Raw genomic sequence first — 18323 nt, 5'->3', positions numbered from 1 at the left:
CAAAATGAAGATAATTATATCTCCATTTGATGCCTTCTACTATATTAAATCTAAATGAATATGGTTCTTTAAATGTGTATTGTACACCATTATTTCCATGATTGTTATGAAAATGAAATCCATCTTACATAACAGATGCTGCCAATTATTGTGTGTAGTGACAAGCAAAAGAATCCTTTATCCTTTTTCCTTCTTATAGTATATTTTCCTTCTGAACAAATTTGAGTAAAAATGTATTTCTAAAAAATACCAACACTGGCACTGCTCAGGGAATCTGCCCTACACACAGGCACTATGGTTTGGAAATGTGGGAAACTGTTTTACCATGAAACATTCTTCCTACCCAATTGTTCAACAACTGAAAATGCACATTTGAGGTGACTTCTTTTCAATCTCCTGAATCATTCCCTTTGTAAATACAATCTGAGGACAGTTAATCCAGCATGTTGAACTGAATGTAATTTAGGGTATGAATCACTCCATTTTAAAGACTGATTTGGGAAATGGGCATGGAAACCATAAAGTGAGAGAAGATTTTGAAAAGTAGTTCAGTGACTAGAAACATTAGACTTTGGGTCTGCAAAAGGGGTAGTAAAGGGTCACAGGGTACACAAGGGGCTGGACATGAAGCAGGAACAGAGATGGGAGGGAGGCAGATAAAGTAACAGTGATTGTGAAGGACTGAAGACAAAAGATTTACATGTCCCAGTTGTGGTCCTAAGTTCTGATCTTTTTATCAACAACAGTAAGACAAGTGAAAAAAGTCTACAAATTGAGCTCTGCGCAGGACTGAGTATGACTTGTTTCTTTGTGAAGCTATATCAAAGGTGAGAGGCCAACTGGGTGTGACTGCAGCCCATGGGCAGTGAGAAGAGGTGAGGTCCGAGGTTGGAGTAGTAAAGGCCAGTAGGAGACCAGATTAGATGCTGATCTATGTCTCTTCTCCTTCTCTCTGCCTCTACCCCACCCACTCTCACATGTATCTATTGGTCTACCTCTATATTTATAACATACACTTAGAAAAAAGTACTCCCCATGAGTCTTCCCAGTATGCCAATATTGTTGTACCAGTACTCATGTTGCAGCCTTAATATGCCACAAGGAACCTGATAAATGACTCAGAATTTCTTTCTATTAACAAGGTATGTGAATAACAGATGGGAAAGAGTTTCCCAGGGACAATTAAGGCACAAGATTTGTGCACAGTTATTGCAGCAATCACTGACATTCATGCTATTCTCACCCCTGTTTCAGGTTTTATCTACTAAAAAGTAACAGTTACCAGGACAAAAAGCCAAATTAAATTTTGGAATGAAGGCATAGCTTCTTCTGCTCTGACTCCTTTCCCTTTCTTTGGCAAGGGGACAATAGCATCTTTCTTAGGCTCCTCATCTCAGCAAGTGTTTCAGCCACCCCTCAGGAGTCCTGTGTCAGGGAGCATCTGTGGTCCAGCTGTATATTTCAGGACAGCCTGGAGAGGTCTGGAGATCGCTATGTGTCTTCTTTATAGAGTTGATGCCCAAGTGGCTGGACTGTGAGGTTGTAATATTCAGGGAACTTTTCTGCTTTTTCTCATTCGACTTGGCACTTATTTTTCATTGACTTTTTCCTTCTTTAATTTTCCACAACACCATCTAGAAGATCAGACCTTCACTATGCTTTTGCCTGCATCAGTATAAGGCATGTGAGTTCTCTGATGAATTACAGTTTATGGTGAAATCTTCTCTCTCTTGGACGATGAGGGACTGTGATCAGTGGTCCAGTTTTTGGCTATGAGACCTGTTCAAAAATAAAGAGAATACAGGAGACCCACATAAGATCTTCCATTCATACTAGAGATGGTTTTTTCTTTCCCTGCCTCACTCCCCCAGGCAACAAGGTTATTATGTCAACACAGAAGACTGTCTACTTTTACTTCTGTATCTGGGTCTCAAAAGGGCTTTCCCAGGATTAAAGGTGACTCAGTTCCTGCCCTCAGGGAGTTGGCATTGTCTCCTGACTCCCCTACATTTAACTACATCCTCACAGGCTGTCTGCAACTCCAATGTCCCTTCCAGTACTTGCAGAAGAGTCTCCATCCATGATTCCTTAGGAAACAGAGCCCAAGCAGGTTTTCTTGAATGCGCTTCCCCAGCCCCAGCAGAGGTCACTTTAGCTCAGTGGTCTCCCATTGGTGCAGGAAACTGCACCAATCAGAAACCAGGTTTCTGGTTTCTTCTTTGTCCAGCACTGCACAAGCCTAACTCAAATATTTTTTAGACACTTCCGTCCCTTGGCTAGACTGAGAAATGTTGAATAATTCATGACTTTTGGGAATTAATTTATATATGGATTATATCCCTTTTTACAACAGAGTATGCTATTTATTATGAGATACATAAAGTATCCTGTGATATGCACATGTTTGAAACAGTTCCCCCTTTGTAATTATGAGAAAGTGAAAAATTCTGTTATTTGTAGCTTGTTTTTCATCATTAGGTTCTATCTGCTTTTGGTTTTATTCTTTAAAAAAACTGCTTTATTGAGGCATACTTGACCACTGAATAACTGCATATACTTAAAATGTACAATTTGATCATTTTTTATATGGGCATACAAAGATGAAATTATGACAGTGAAGGTAAAGAGCAGATGTACGATCCTAAAGTTCCCTAGTGGCCCTATTCTCTGCTCATTTTTAATCCCTCCTATATATCTTCCTACTATGTCCCTCCAACCCCTATTCATCCCAAAGCAGTCACTACTCTGCTTTTTCTTACTATACACTGGTGTGCATTTTCTCTAATATTATGTAAATAGTATCATAGAGTATATAATTTCTCTTGGTTTCTTTGCACATATTTATTTTGGGATTCATCTATGTTGTTATATTTAGTAGTAGTTCATCCTTTGAATTGCTAAGTAGTGTTCCACTGTGCAGCTGTATATCAATTTATTTACTTATTCACCAGTTGATGGACTTTAAAGTTATTTCCAATTACTCTTGTATAAGCTATTATGAACATTCATGTCTAAGTGTTTTTTGTATGGACATAAGGTTTTATTTCTTTTGGATTTTAAGTAGGCAAGGAGATGCTAGGTTATGTGATATGTGTATCCTTAACTTTGGAAGAAATAGTGAAACTGTGTTTTGGGCAGTTGGACCATCTACATTCTTAGCAGCACTGTATGAAGCTCCAATTGCTCCAAAACCTCATTAACACTTGGAATTGCCAGTCATGTTTATTTTAGCCATTCTATTAGGTATGTCGTGGTATCTTATTCCTTTAATTTGCATCTCCCATACTATAATGATTCTGAGCATTTTTTCATGTACTTATTTACCATACATAGGCATACTTTGGTAAAGAGTTCAAATTTTTGGCCCATGTAAAAACAATAAATTTTTGTTTTATTAAATTGTAAGAGTTTATATGTATAGTATACATATTATATATAATATATATATTCTAGATATGGATCTTTTGTTAAATATTTTGCGAAGACTTTCTGCTAGTCTGTGGCTTTTGTATTTTTCTTGAATTTTTCTAACAGTGTCTTTTAAGAAGCAAACAATTTTAATATTATGAAGGTCAGTGTGTTGAAATTTTTCAAAAATAACTTCTTTGACATATGAGTGATGTACAAAAACCAGTATGCATTTAATGTATAAAGCTTGATAAGTTTTGGGGGAAAATATAGTCTTGAAACCATCACCATAATCAATGTCATAAACATACTGGTTATGTCCAAAAGTTTTCTCTTGCTCTCCTTATTTTTAAAATTTTATTTATTTATTTTTTGTGATAGGAATACTTTAAATATATTCTCTTAGTAATTTTTAAAGTGCTCAGTACAATATTGTTAACTAAGGATATGCCTATTATATGTTTTCATGGGTATAGTAAGGTTGCCTTCCAAACCGGCTCTAACAAGGCACATCGCTGCTGCTTCCCTTCCCCAGCAAGGACACACTGCACAGGCGCAGCCTGGTCTGTCCCAGTGTGTGTCTCTCAGGACGCAGTAGTACACAGCGGTGTCTCTCATGGTGACCTGGGGCAGAACCAAGATGCTGGACTTTCTGTCTTTGGCGATGCTCAGAGAGGCCATCTTATTTGTCACGTTGTTGTTCAGACCATGAATCAAGTACTCTGGACCCTGGTGGGGAATCTGTCGATACCAATATACATGCTCACGTCCACTGATTGTGGAGTGATTACAGGGCAAGTGCACAGGTTCTTCTTCAGCGCCCTCTGCTGAGTTTGGCTGTGTGATCTTAGAATCTCCCAATATACCTGGGGTATTGAGAAACAATCAATTAGCTCAGGATTGTCAAATCAGGGTGCACCTAAAGGGCAGATTCATAAACACTGCCAGAATTCCCTGCTCTGGCTTTGCCCTGTCCATGAGGATTTTCAAATTTGTTGCACAGGACAAGATAAGTATTACTAGTATTTATTACTGAGCTACTTAGAGCCACAAAGCCAAAGATAAATTGTTGTTTTCCGTGACCCTTGGATTCAATGAAGCCCCAGACTCCTTACAGTCTGAAAACTGAGACTCAGGAGATCTTCTGTGAGTAGAGGATATGATAGCCTCTCACAGTGATGATCAGGGTCTCTAGACAAACACACAGACACAGAGAAACACAGAGAAGCACATTCTTCCCTGTAGTTTGGTAAAGCACAGTGGGAGAAGTGAAAGCAGCAGACATCTGTCTTTGTCTTTAGCCATGAAAGTCATTCTTTCTTAGGTCCAGATCACTTACCCAAAGCTAGGAGAAGAGTTATTCCTGTCACCAGTCTCATAGTTGAAGCCCCAGGCCTCAGCGCTCAGGATCTGTGTCTGAGCCTAAGTTGGGAGAGGTCCCAAGTGCCAAATCAGCAGCCACGTGCACAGCCCACATCAGGCAGCTCACTGGGGTGCTCCCCAGCCAGGCGTCAGCTGTTTCTTGATTGGGGCTACTCCCGTGCCCAGGACTAAACACAAATCTCGAAAGAGACTGATAATATTTCCCCAATGTTAAGCCATAATGCAGAAAGTTTACATTAAGGTTATTTTCAAAGTTCAAACATAAATAGTCTATGTCTGTGTGAGCATATTTCAGATGAACATTGTTGAATTCCTCTGGTCTTGGCCCAGGAACCAATGACTTGTATGGTACTTACTCCTATTTCACTTGGGTCCTTTATAAAGCATAGTTACTAGTCTCGTTGCTCATGACTTGGGGTGAAATGAATTGAGGATAGTAGGAGAAAAGAAGAGAGGAAAAGAGGGGAAAATAAAATTTGGAAAGGGAAATGAAATGAAGCCATCTTATAAGAGAGACAAAAATAACCATAAAGCTATTTCTGTTATCCCCCAAAATGGTTATTATTTTTTTTTAAATTTTTTATTAGTTGGACGCTAATTACTTCACAACATTTCAGTGGGTTTTGTCATACATTGATATGAATCAGCCATAGATTTACACGGATTCCCCATCCCGATCCCCCCTCCCACCTCCCTCTCCACCCGATTCCTCTGGGTCTTCCCAGTGCACCGGGCCCGAGCACTTGTCTAATGCATCCCACCTGTGCTGGTGACCTGTTTCACCATAGATAATATACATGCTGTTCTTTTGCAACATCCCACCCTCACCTTCTCCCACAGAGTTCAAAAGTCTGTTCTGTACTTCTGTGTCTCTTTTTCTGTTTTGCATATAGGGTTGTCGTTACCATCTTTCTAAATTCCATATATATGTGTTAGTATGCTGTAATGTTCTTTATCTTTCTGGCTTACTTCACTCTGTATAATGGGCTCCAGTTTCATCCATCTCATTAGGACTGGTTCAAATGAATTCTTTTTAACAGCTGAGTAATATTCCATGGTGTATATGTACCACAGCTTCCTTATCCATTCATCTGCTGATGGGCATCTAGGTTGCTTCCATGTCCTGGCTATTATAAACAGTGCTGCAATGAACATTGGGGTGCACGTGTCTCTTTCAGATCTGGTTTCCTCAGTGTGTATGCCCAGAAGTGGGATTGCTGGGTCATATGGCAGTTCTATTTCCAGTTTTTTAAGGAATCTCCACACTGTTTTCCATAGCGGCTGTACTAGTTTGCATTCCCACCAACAGTGTAAGAGGGTTCCCTTTTCTCCACACCCTCTCCAGCATTTATTGTTTGTAGACTTTTGGATAGCAGCCATCCTGACTGGCGTGTAATGGTACCTCATTGTGGTTTGGATTTGCATTTCTCTAATAATGAGTGATGTTGAGCATCTTTTCATGTGTTTGTTAGCCATCTGTATGTCTTCTTTGGAGAAATGTCTGTTTAGTTCTTTGGCCCATTTTTTGATTGGGTCATTTATTTTTCTGGAATTGAGCTGCAGGAGTTGCTTGTATATTTTTGAGATTAGTCCTTTGTCTGTTTCTTCATTTGCTATTATTTTCTCCCAATCTGAGGGCTGTCTTTTCACCTTACTTATAGTTTCCTTTGTAGTGCAAAAGCTTTTAAGTTTAATTAGGTCCCATTTGTTTAGTTTTGCTTTTATTTCCAATATTCTGGGAGGTGGGTCATAGAGGATCTTGCTGTGATTTATGTCGGAGAGTGTTTTGACTATGTTCTCCTCTAGGAGTTTTATAGTTTCTGGTCTTACATTTAGATCTTTAATCCATTTTGAGTTTATTTTTGTGTATGGTGTTAGAAAGTGTTCTAGTTTCATTCTTTTACAAGTGGTTGACCAGTTTTCCCAGCACCACTTGTTAAAGAGGTTGTCTTTTTTCCATTGTATATCCTTGCCTCCTTTGTCAAAGATAAGGTGTCCATAGGTTCATGGATTTATCTCTGGGCTTTCTATTCTGTTCCATTGATCTATATTTCTGTCTTTGTGCCAGTACCATACTGTCTTGATGACTGTGGCTTTGTAGTAGAGTCTGAAGTCAGGCAGGTTGATTCCTCCAGTTCCATTCTTCTTTCTCAAGGTTGCTTTGGTTATTCGAGGTTTTCTGTATTTCCATACAAATTGTGAAATTATTTGTTCTAGTTCTGTGAAAAATACCATTGGTAGCTTGATAGGGATTGCATTGAATCTATAGATTGCTTTGGGTAGAATAGCCATTTTGACAATATTGATTCTTCCAATCCATGAACACGGTATGTTTTTCCATCTGTTTGTGTCCTCTTTGATTTCTTTCATCAGTGTTTTATAGTTTTCTATGTATAGGTCTTTTGTTTCTTTAGGTAGATATACTCCTAAGTATTTTATTCTTTTTGTTGCAATGGTGAGTGGTATTGTTTCCTTAATTTCTCTTTCTGTTTTTTCATTGTTAGTATATAGGAATGCAAGGGATTTCTGTGTGTTAATTTTATATCCTGCAACTTTACTATATTCATTGATTAGCTCTAGTAATTTTCTGGTAGAGTCTTTAGGGTTTTCTATGTAGAGGATCATGTCATCTGCAAACAGTGAGAGTTTCACTTCTTCTTTTCCTATCTGGATTCCTTTTACTTCTTTTTCTGCTCTGATTGCTGTGGCCAGAACTTCCAACACTATGTTGAATAGTAGTGGTGAGAGTGGGCACCCTTGTCTTGTTCCTGATTTCAGGGGAAATGCTTTCAATTTTTCACCATTGAGGGTGATGCTTGCTGTGGGTTTGTCATATATAGCTTTTATTATGTTGAGGTATGTTCCTTCTATTCCTGCTTTTTGGAGAGTTTGAATCATAAATGAGTGTTGAATTTTGTCAAAGGCTTTCTCTGCATCTATTGAGATAATCATATGGTTTTTATCTTTCAATTTGTTAATGTGGTGTATTACATTGATTGATTTGCGGATATTAAAGAATCCTTGCATTCCTGGGATAAAGCCCACTTGGTCGTGGTGTATGATTTTTTTAATATGTTGTTGGATTCTGTTTGCTAGAATTTTGTTAAGGATTTTTGCATCTATGTTCATCAGTGATATTGGCCTGTAGTTTTCTTTTTTTGTGGCATCTTTGTCTGGTTTTGGAATAAGGGTGATGGTGGCCTCATAGAATGAGTTTAGAAGCTTACCTTCATCTGCAATTTTCTGGAAGAGTTTGAGTAAGATAGGTGTTAGCTCTTCTCTAAGTTTTTGGTAGAATTCAGCTTTGAAGCCATCTGGTCCTGGGCTTTTGTTTGCTGGAAGATTTTTGATTACAGTTTCGATTTCCTTGCTTGTGATGGGTCTGTTAAGATCTTCTATTTCTTCCTGGTTCAGTTTTGGAAGGTTATACTTTTCTAAGAATTTGTCCATTTCATCCAAGTTGTCCATTTTATTGGCATAGAGCTGCTGGTAGTAGTCTCTTATGATCCTTTGTATTTCAGTGTTGTCTGTCGTGATCTCTCCATTTTCATTTCTAATTTTGTTAATTTGGTTCTTCTCTCTTTGCTTCTTAATGAGTCTTGCTAATGGTTTGTCAATTTTGTTTATTTTTTCAAAAAACCAGCTTTTAGCTTTGTTGATTTTTGCTATGGTCTCTTTAGTTTCTTTTGCATTTATTTCTGCCCTGATTTTTAAGATTTCTTTCCTTCTGCTAACCCTGGGGTTCTTCATTTCTTCCTTCTCTAATTGCTTTAGGTGTAGAGTTAGGTTATTTATTTGGTTTTTTTCTTGTTTCTTGATATAAGCCTGTAATGCTATGAACCTTCCCCTAAGAACTGCTTTTACAGTGTCCCATAGGTTTTGGGTTGTTGTGTTTTCATTTTCATTCATTTTTATACATATTTTGATTTCTTTTTTGATTTCTTCTATGATTTGTTGGTTATTCAGAAGCGTGTTATTTAGCCTCCATATGTTTGAATTTTTAACAATTTTTTTCCTGTAATTGAGATGTAATCTTACTGCACTGTGGTCAGAAAAGATGACTGGAATGATTTCAATTTTTTGGAATTTTCCAAGACCAGATTTATGGCCCAGGATGTGATCTATTCTGGAGAAGGTTCCGTGTGCACTTGAGAAAAAGGTGAAGTTGATTGTTTTGGGGTGAAATGTCCTATAGATATCAATTAGGTCTAGCTGGTCCATTGTGTCATTTAAGGTTTGTGTTTCCTTGTTAATTTTCTGTTTAGTTGATCTATCCATAGTTGTGAGTGGGGTATTAAAGTCTCCCACTATTATTGTGTTACTATTAATTTCCTCTTTCATACTCGTTAGTGTTTGCTGTACATATTGTGGTGCTCCTATGTTGGGTGCATATATATTTATAATTATTATATCTTCTTCTTGGATTGATCCTTTGATCATTATGTAGTGTCCTTCTTTGTCTCTTTTCACATCCTTTATTTGAAAGTCTATTTTATCTGATATGAGTATTGCGACTCCTGCTTTCTTTTGGTCTCCGTTTGCATGAAATATTTTTTTCCAGCCCTTCACTTTCAGTCTGTATGTGTCTCTTGTTTTGAGGTGGGTCTCTTGTAGACAGCATATATAGGGGTCTTGTTTTTGTATCCATTCAGCCAGTCTTTGTCTTTTGGTTGCGGCATTCAACCCATTTACATTTAGGGTAATTATTGATAGGTGTGGTCCCGTTGCCATTTACTTTGTTGTTTTGGGTTCACATTTATACAACCTTTCTGCATTTCCTGTCTAGAGAAGATCCTTTAGCATTTGTTGAAGAGCTGGTTTGGTGGTGCTGAATTCTCTCAGCTTTTGCTTATCTGTAAAGCTTTTAAATTCTCCTTCATATCTGAATGAGATCCTTGCTGGGTACAGTAATCTAGGTTGTAGGTTATTCTCTTTCATTACTTTCAGTATGTCCTGCCATTCCCTTCTGGCCTGGAGGGTTTCTATTGATAGATCAGCTGTTATCCTTATGGGAATCCCTTTGTGTGTTATTTGTTGTTTCTCCCTTGCTGCTTTTAGTATTTGTTCTTTGTGTTTGATCTTTGTTAATTTGATTAATATGTGTCTTGGGGTGGTTTTGCCTTGGGTTTATCCTGTTTGGGACTCTCTGGGTTTCTTGGACTTGGGTGGCTATTTCCTTCCCCATTTTAGGGAAGTTTTCAGCTATTATCTCCTCGAGTATTTTCTCAGGGCCTTTCTTTTTGTCTTCTTCTTCTGGGACTCCTATGATTCGAATGTTGGGGCGTTTCACATTGTCCCAGAGGTCCCTGAGGTTGTCCTCATTTCTTTTGATCGTTTTTTCTTTTTTCCTCTCTGCTTCATTTATTTCCACCTTTTTATCTTCTACCTCACTTATCCTATCTTCTGCCTCCATTATTCTACTCTTGGTTCCCTCCAAAGTCTTTTTGATCTCATTCATTGCATTACTCATTTTTAATTGAGTCTTTTTTATTTCTTCTAGGTCTTTATTAAACATTTCTTGCATCTTTTCAATTTTTGTTTCCCGGCTATTTATCTGTAACTCCATTTTGTTTTCAAGGTTGGATCATTTTTATTATCATTATTCTAAATTCTTTTTCAGGTAGATTCCCTATCTCCTCCTCTTTTGTTTGACTTGGTGGGCATTTTTCATGTTCCTTTACCTGTTGGGTATTTCTTTGCCTTTTCATCTTGTTTAGATTGCTGTGTCTGGAGTGGGCTTTCTGTATTCTGGAGGTCTGTGGTTCCTTTTTATTGTGGAAGATTTACCCAGTGGGTGGGGTTAGACGATTGGCTTGTCAAGGTTTCCTGGTTAAGGAAGCTTGCGTCAGTGTTCTGGTGCGTGGAACTTGATTTCTTCTCTTTGGAGAGCAATGGAGTGCCCAGTAATGAGCTTTGAGATGGGTCTATGTGTTAGGTGTGACCTTGGGCAGCCTGTATGTTGACGTTCAGGGCTATGTTCCTGCATTGCTGGAGAATTCGCGTGGTATGTCTTGCTCTATAACTTATTGGCTCTTGGGTGGTGGTTGGTTTCAGTGTAGGTATGGAGGCTTTTGGATGGTCACTTATTACTTAAAGTTCCGTGTAGTCAGGAGTTTTCTGGTGTTCTCAGGTTTTGGGCTTAAGTCTCCTGCCTCTGGATTTCAGTTTTATTCTTCCTGTAGTCTCAGGACTTCTCCAGCTATACAGCACTGATAAGAAAACTTCTAGGTTAATGGCAAAAAGATTCTCCCCTGTTAGGCATACCCAGAGAGGTTCACAGAGTTACATGAAGAAGAGAGGGAGGAGGGAGATAGAGATGAGCAGGAGGAGAAAAAGGGGGACTCAAGAGGAGAGAGACAGATCTACGCAGCTGTCTGTTCCCAGAGTGTTCTCCGTAGCCCAGTCACCTACAAAGATTCACAGAATTGGATTGGGAAGAGAAGAGGAAAGGAGGAAATAGAGGTGTTCTGAGGTAGAAAACAGAGAGTCAAGATTGGGAGAGAATAATCTTCGGTTTAAAAATACGGCTTCTCTTTTTTTTTTTTGTAAGGTTATAGTGTGTTGAAAATGAAAATTAAGGAGTAGTAGAGGAGTACTAGAGGACTTTAAAAGAAATAAGAGGAAAAGAAAAATAGAAAATAGAAGAGAAAAAGGAAAGAAAAAGAAAAAAAAAAAGAAGAAAAAAGAAAAAAAAAGAAAAAAAAATTTTTTTCCCCCTAATTAAAGAAATCGTAAAAATCTATGAAAATGAAAGTTAAGGAGTAATGGGGGAGTAATAGGGGATTTTAAAGGAAAATAAAAGAGAAAAAATAAAAAAGAAAAAAAAAGAAAAAAAAAGAAAAAAAAAAGAGAAAAAAGTAAAATTATATCTAGGAGTTTCTCTAGAGCTGTTGCGGTCAGTGTGGGTTCGGCTCAGTTTCAGATAGCTCCTCGTTCCAGCTTACACTTCTCGGTATCTACAGGCCCCTTACGGTGTAGTCGGTGTTTTCTAGAGGGATTTTAATCTGTTGCACCAGTCCCTTCTGAAGCGGTTCCCTTTGTTTATTTGACTTCTGTTTGCCGGTCTCTTCAGAGCCTCATTTCCGCCCTGACACAGGCGGGCGGAGGTGAACTCTTATTCAGGTAGCTAGTTCCGTCGCTCTGCGGGAAGGGGCTGACGCTGCGGGGAGGGGCTGACGCTGCGGGGATGGGCTGGCGCTGCAGGGAGGGGCTGGCGCTGTGAGGGCGGGCTTGCGCCCCGGGGACGGGCTGGCGCTGCCGGGAGGGGCTGACGCCGCTTTCTCCGTCTGCGCTGCTCAGGCTCCCGGCTGTTCTATATGGAGCACGCCCCGCGCTGCGCGAGGTTCCAGCCCTCGGGTGTTCCACAAAAGCGCGGAGCGAAAAGCTGCGCCTGCTCTCTGTGCCTTCTCCGTCAGAGCGGTCCAGGCAGCCAGGGGCTTGGTGGGTGCACTCTCCCCAGGTGTGGCGCGCCCACTCCCTTCCGCGGACCCAGTCTCAGTTTCCGCTGGCGCCAGTCGGGTGCGCGAGCCTTCCACCCTCCGCGTCCCCAGCTCCAGTCCCCGCCCGCGCCGGTCGGGTGCCTGCGCCCTGTGTCTCGCGGCGACCTTCCCCTCCCCCCTGCCTCCTGCCTCCGGCGGGGCTGGGCCGGTCCGCAGCCTGCGAGCTCTTCTCTGGACTTTCTCGGTCTCTTTGTTCTGCGAACGGCCGGCAGTGTGTTCAGGCCGGTTAATGTACTCTCTCTCTTTTGGTCTCCCACAGTTCAAGTTGGCACCTCACAGAAGCTCCCTCCGATTGTCCTCAGGGCACTCAGTCCCGGACCCTACCCCAAGCAATGCCGCCCAAGACTCCCTTCCCGGGACGAATCTCCGTCCTCAGCTCTTTTGTCTCACTTTTTGTCTTTTATATTTTGTCCTACCTCCTTTCGAAGACAATGGGCTGCTTTTCTGGGCGCCTGATGACCTCAGCTAGCGATCAGAAGTTGTTCTGTGAAGTTTGCTCTGCGTTTAGTTATTCTTTCAATGAATTTGTAGGAGAGAAAGTGGTCTCCCCGTCCTACTCCTCCGCCATCTTGGCTCCTAAAATGGTTATTATTAAAGAAAGGGGATAGAATAAAATTTAAGATTACTCATCCTTCTTTGTTACAATATCTAAGCTTATTACTCCACTCTAGCAACAAATATTTGGCCATTTAAAATTAAACAATTAATCACTTCTCCCTTTTTTTCCTGTGGAGGGTCAGCTCTTTGCTCTGCATTTGGAAAATGACTTACTCATGTCCTTAAAACTGAGCACACACTCAATGTGAAATTTTGAAGTACAGGTGATAAACGGGATAAGAGTCAATTCTTTGTACAACTCAGTGATAACTTCTCTGTCACCCTGGATGGAGCTTTGATTTGCAGAAGTAACAGCCCCCTCTTGTGACTGCATATATGAGCTCCTTTCCTCAGAACCTGGAATCAGCAGCCTTTCAAGCTTTGTGTTTCCACTCTGTGAACAGCTGTCTCACAGGTGCTCCCTCTGGCCCTCTAGTGGCAAGGTTTCCTAACATAGTACTCTAAAGACGGAATTATTTTCAGTCACTTGGGAATTTTAGGAGATATACAATTTTAGAAATTTTATTTTTCTGTGAGATATTTCTCACAGAAATAGTTTTAAATATCTCTCAATCAAATGCCTTTTACTTCCCTTATTATCTTGAACTTCCCATGTTGGAGGGAAGTTTCCAAAGGCCAGCTTATTCATTGTTTAGCATGGGATTTGACACAGGTTTTGCTTACATTTAATACTAATTTGTTGAGTGAATGTATTAATTAATATAGACTAGGAGAAGTTATATAGAATTATATGGAGTGATTCTCAAAATTATTCCAAACCAAAGATTCTGATTTTCTGGAAAACAAACTGAACAAACGTATACAGCTTCCCTGGTGGCTCAGGTGGTAAAGAATCTGCCTGCAGTATAGGAGACCTGTGTTCAATCCTGGGTTGGGACGATCACCTGGAAGAGGGAATGGCTACCCACTCCCATACTCTTGCCTGGAGAATTCCATGGACAAAGGAGCCTGGTGGGCTACAATTCATGGGATGGCAAAGAATCAGACACAACTGAGCAACTAACACTTTATTCATCCAGCAGTGAAGATAAATGCAAAATTCAGACAGACAGCACATCAAATCTTACTCCCCATCCTCCAAAAATGGGAGAATTCAAAAATTTAGGAAAGGGAAAGCTTGGTTTTGAGAATGTGGTAGTCCATGGCATGGTGGTCATATAGTCACTGTTAATTTAATCTACATATGCACCTACTATACACCAGGTTATAAACTAGCAATAGTGTTTTAAGGTTGATGTCAATATATAAATGAGAGAAATATTGGGATTGCTGAAGGAAATATGAAAGATAAGAGTCATTATATCATCTAGTTATATAACACAAAAGTCATGCTTAGGTACAGCTTTTTATCTGGCGTTTATTACTGCAGAGGTCAGGTGATATGGACAATCCAAATCAAGCACAGAGAACTGTAAGTATTGTGGTACTTTTTGTTGATTTGTTTTTATATAACAACTTCTTTGAGATACAACTTATATGTCATATAATTCACCCATTTAAATTGTATAGTTCAATGTTTTTAGTATATTCATAGAGTTGTGCAACTGTCACCACACTCAATTTTAGATCACATTTTGTGATCTCTAAAAGGAACCTATACCCATTTGCAGTCACCCATCATTTCTCCCCATGAAACTCCATCTGGGCAACCACTCTCCTACTCTGTTTCTGCCCTAATCCATTTGGACTTCCTTAACAGATGAGGATTGAGTAGCTTCAAAACAAGAGAAATTTTTTCCCGTACAATTCTGCATGCTGGAGGTACAAGAGCAAGGCACTGGCAGATTGGGTGTCTAGTGAGGGTATGTTTCCTGGCTCACAGGTGATGCCTTCTTGCTGTCCCTCATGTGGTAGAAGGGGCAAAGGCTCTCTTTGGAGCCTCTTTTATAAGAGCACTCATTTCAAAGGAGCCATATTGATGTGGTTCACTCAGATCGACCTCCTGATGCAGACAGCAAGAAGGGGAAAGATAGATATGTGAAAGGCAAATGAAATACTTTGAGCTGATGGTCTATATCTAGTTGTCTATTCTTGCACTCCTTCCACAGTTTTAACTTCATGGGCTTAATATTTAAGGTAGAGGAAGTCCTCCTACTTGCTTTTTACATTTCAGTATGTTTTAAAGATTCTTGGCCTTTTAAAATATACAAATTTTAGAACTGATTTTGACCTTTACATACATACAGAGAGTTGAATCTATTTAAGAAATGTGAAAGACTTTGACATTTTTTGTTTCATGAATCTTTTAATCCATGAACATAGTATATCCTCCCATTTATTTACAACTGAAATTAAGTTCTTTGTGTTTTGTAATTTTCTGTGCTGTGGTTTTTTTTTTTTTTTTTTTTTTGCTGTGGTCTTATAAATATATTTAAAAATTTTATTCCTAAGGATTTTGATTCTTATGCTATTTTAAGAATTTTTTAAAAAATTTCATCTCATTTCTAGTTACTTGCATATAAAATATATTTTATATTTTATATTGCTCAACTGCATTAGTAATGTAATATATTTGTAGATTATTTTGGATTGTTTATCTCACAGTCATACGTGTGATTATCATATAGTCCTTGATTTCTAGTTATTAAAACTTTATTTATTTTTCTTTCCTTTCTACAACTGGCTAGGGCCCAGTACACACTTTAATAGAGATAGTGCTATTTGACTTCAATGAAAGAAAACACTTAACATTTCACCATTAAGTTTAGTATTTGCTTTATGTTTGTAGCATATACACTTTACCAGAATGAAGAAGCTTTTCTTTCAATCCTAATTTGTTGGGAATTAATTTCTTTACTTTGAGTGACTATTGATTACACTTTTGTGTAACTGTTGGGATGATATTTTTATCAATGGGGATTATTACTTTGATTGCTTTATTTTTTCCCCCCAATTATTTTTATTAGTTGGAGGCTAATTACTTTACAATATTGTAGTGGTTTTTGCCATACATTGACATGAATCAACCATGGATTTACATGTGTTCCCCATCCTGAACCCCCCTCCCACCTCCCTCCCCATCCCATCCCTCTGGGTCATCCCAGTGCACCAGCCCTGAGCACTTGTCTTATGCATCCAACCTGGACTGACAATCTGTTTCACACTTGATAATATACATGTTTCAATGCTGTTCTCTCAGATCATCCCACCCTTGCCTTCTCCCATAGACTCCAAAAGTTTGTTCTATACATCTGTGTCTCTTTTTCTGTCTTGCATATAGGGTTATCGTTACCATCTTTCTAAATTCCATATATATGTGTTAGTATACTGTATTGGTGTTTATCTTTCTGGCTTACTTCACTCTGTATAATGGGTTCCAGTTTTATCCATCTCATTAGAACTGATTCAAACGTATTCATTTTAATGGCTGAGGAATATTCCATGGTGTATATGTACCACAGCTTTCTTATCCATTCATCTGCTGGTGGGTATCTAGGTTGCTTCCATGTCCTGGCTATTATAAACAGCGCTGTGATGAACATTGGGGTACACGTGTCACTTTCAGTTCTTGTTTCCTCAAATGTATGCCCAGAAGTGGGATTGCTGGGTCATATGGCAGTTCTATTTCCAGTTTTTAAAGGAATCTCCACACTGTTCTCCATAGCGGCTGTACTAGCTTGCATTCTCACCAACAGTGTAAGAGGGTTCCTTTTTCTCCACACCTTCTCCAGAATTTATTGTTTGTAGACTTTTGAATAGCAGCAATTCTGACTGGCGTGTGATGGTACCTCGTGGTTTTGATTTGCATTTCTCTGATAGTGAGTGATGTTGAGCATCTTTTCATGTGTTTGTTAGCCGCTTTTTGGTTGGGTTTTTTTATTTTTCTGGAATTGAGCTGCAGGAGTTGCTTGTATATTTTTGAGATTAATCCTTTGTCTGTTGCTTCATTTGCTATTATTTTCTCCCATTCTGAAGGCTGTCTTTTCACCTTGCCTATAGTTTCCTTTGTTGTGCAAAAGCTTCTAAGTTTAATTAAGTGCAATTTGTTTATTTTTGTTTTTATTTCCAATATTCTGGGAGGTGGGTCATAGAGGATTCTGCTGTGATTTATGTCAGAGAGTGTTTTGCCTATGTTCTCCTCTAGGAGTTTTATAGTTTCTGGTCTAACATTTAGATCTTTAATCCATTTTGAGTTTATTTTTGTGTATGGTGTTAGAAAGTGTTCTAATTTCATTCTTTAACAAGAGGTTGACCAGTTTTCCCAGCACCACTTGTTAAAGAGGTTGTCTTTTTTCCATTGTATATTCTTGCCTCCTTTGTCGAAGATAAGGTGTCCATAGGTTCGTGGATTTATCTCTGGGCTTTCTATTCTGTTCCATTGATCTGTATTTCTGTCTTTGTGCCAGTACCATACTGTCTTGATGACTGTGGCTTTGTAGTAGAGCCTGAAGTCAGGCAGGTTGATTCCTCCAGTTTCACTCTTCCTTCTCAAGGTTGCTTTGGCTATTCGAGGTTTTTGTATTTCCATACAAATTGTGAAATTATTTGTTCTAGTTGTGAAGAATACCGTTGGTAGCTTGATAGGGATTTCATTGAATCTATAGATTGCTTTGGATAGTATACTCATTTTCACAATATTGATTCTTCCAATCCATGAACATGGTATATTTCTCTATCTATTTGTATCCTCTGTGATTTCTTTCATCAGTGTTTTATAGTTTTCTATGCATAGGTCTTTTGTTTCTTTAGGTAGATATACTCCTAAGTATTTTATTCTTTTCGTTGCAGTGGTGAATGGTATTGTTTCCTTAATTTCTGTTTCTGTTTTCTCATTGTTAGTGTATAGGAATGCAAGGGATTTCTGTGTGTTAATTTTACATCCTGCAACTTTACTATATTCATTGATTAGCTCTAGCAATTTTCTGGTAGAGTCTTAAAGGGTTTTCTATGTAGAGGATCATGTCATCTGTAAACAGTGAGCGTTTCACTTCTTCTTTTCCTATCTGGATTCCTTTTGTTTCTTTTTCTGCTCTGATTGCTGTGGCCAAAACTTCCAAAACTATGTTGAATAGTAGTGGTGAGAGTGGGCAACATTGTCTTGTTCCTGATTTTAGGGGAAATGCTTTCAATTTTTCACCATTGAGGATAACGTTTGCTGTGGGTTTGTCATATATAGCTTTTAGTATGTTGAGGTATGTTCCTTCTATGCCTGCTTTCTGGAGAGTTTTTATCATAAACGGGTGTTGAATTTTGTCAAAGGCTTTTTCTGCATCTATTGAGATAATCATATGGTTTTTATCTTTCAATTTGTTAATGTGGTGTATTACATTGATTGATTTGTAGATATTAAAGAATCCTTGCATTCCTGGGATAAAGCCCACTTGGTCATGATGTATGATCTTTTTAGTATGTTGTTGGATTCTGTTTGCTATAATTTTGTTAAGGATTTTTGCATCTATGTTCATCAGTGATATT

The 18323-nt window shown here is 38.8% G+C and overlaps 1 gene segment (V, D, J or C); it reads right to left on the bottom strand.

Moving 5' to 3' along the window:
- Positions 1-4804: 4804 nt before the first annotated feature.
- Positions 4805-18323, bottom strand: part of LOC122705821 — a 34420-nt gene continuing 20901 nt past the window's right edge. The window contains 1 exon segment of the V gene segment in view: positions 4805-4981. Coding sequence covers positions 4805-4981 — 177 coding nt within the window.

This window comes from Cervus elaphus, chromosome 12, assembly GCF_910594005.1.
Source record: "Cervus elaphus chromosome 12, mCerEla1.1, whole genome shotgun sequence".
NCBI classification, from domain to species: Eukaryota; Metazoa; Chordata; class Mammalia; order Artiodactyla; family Cervidae; genus Cervus; species Cervus elaphus.
This window is presented reverse-complemented; position numbering and strand designations above follow the sequence as displayed.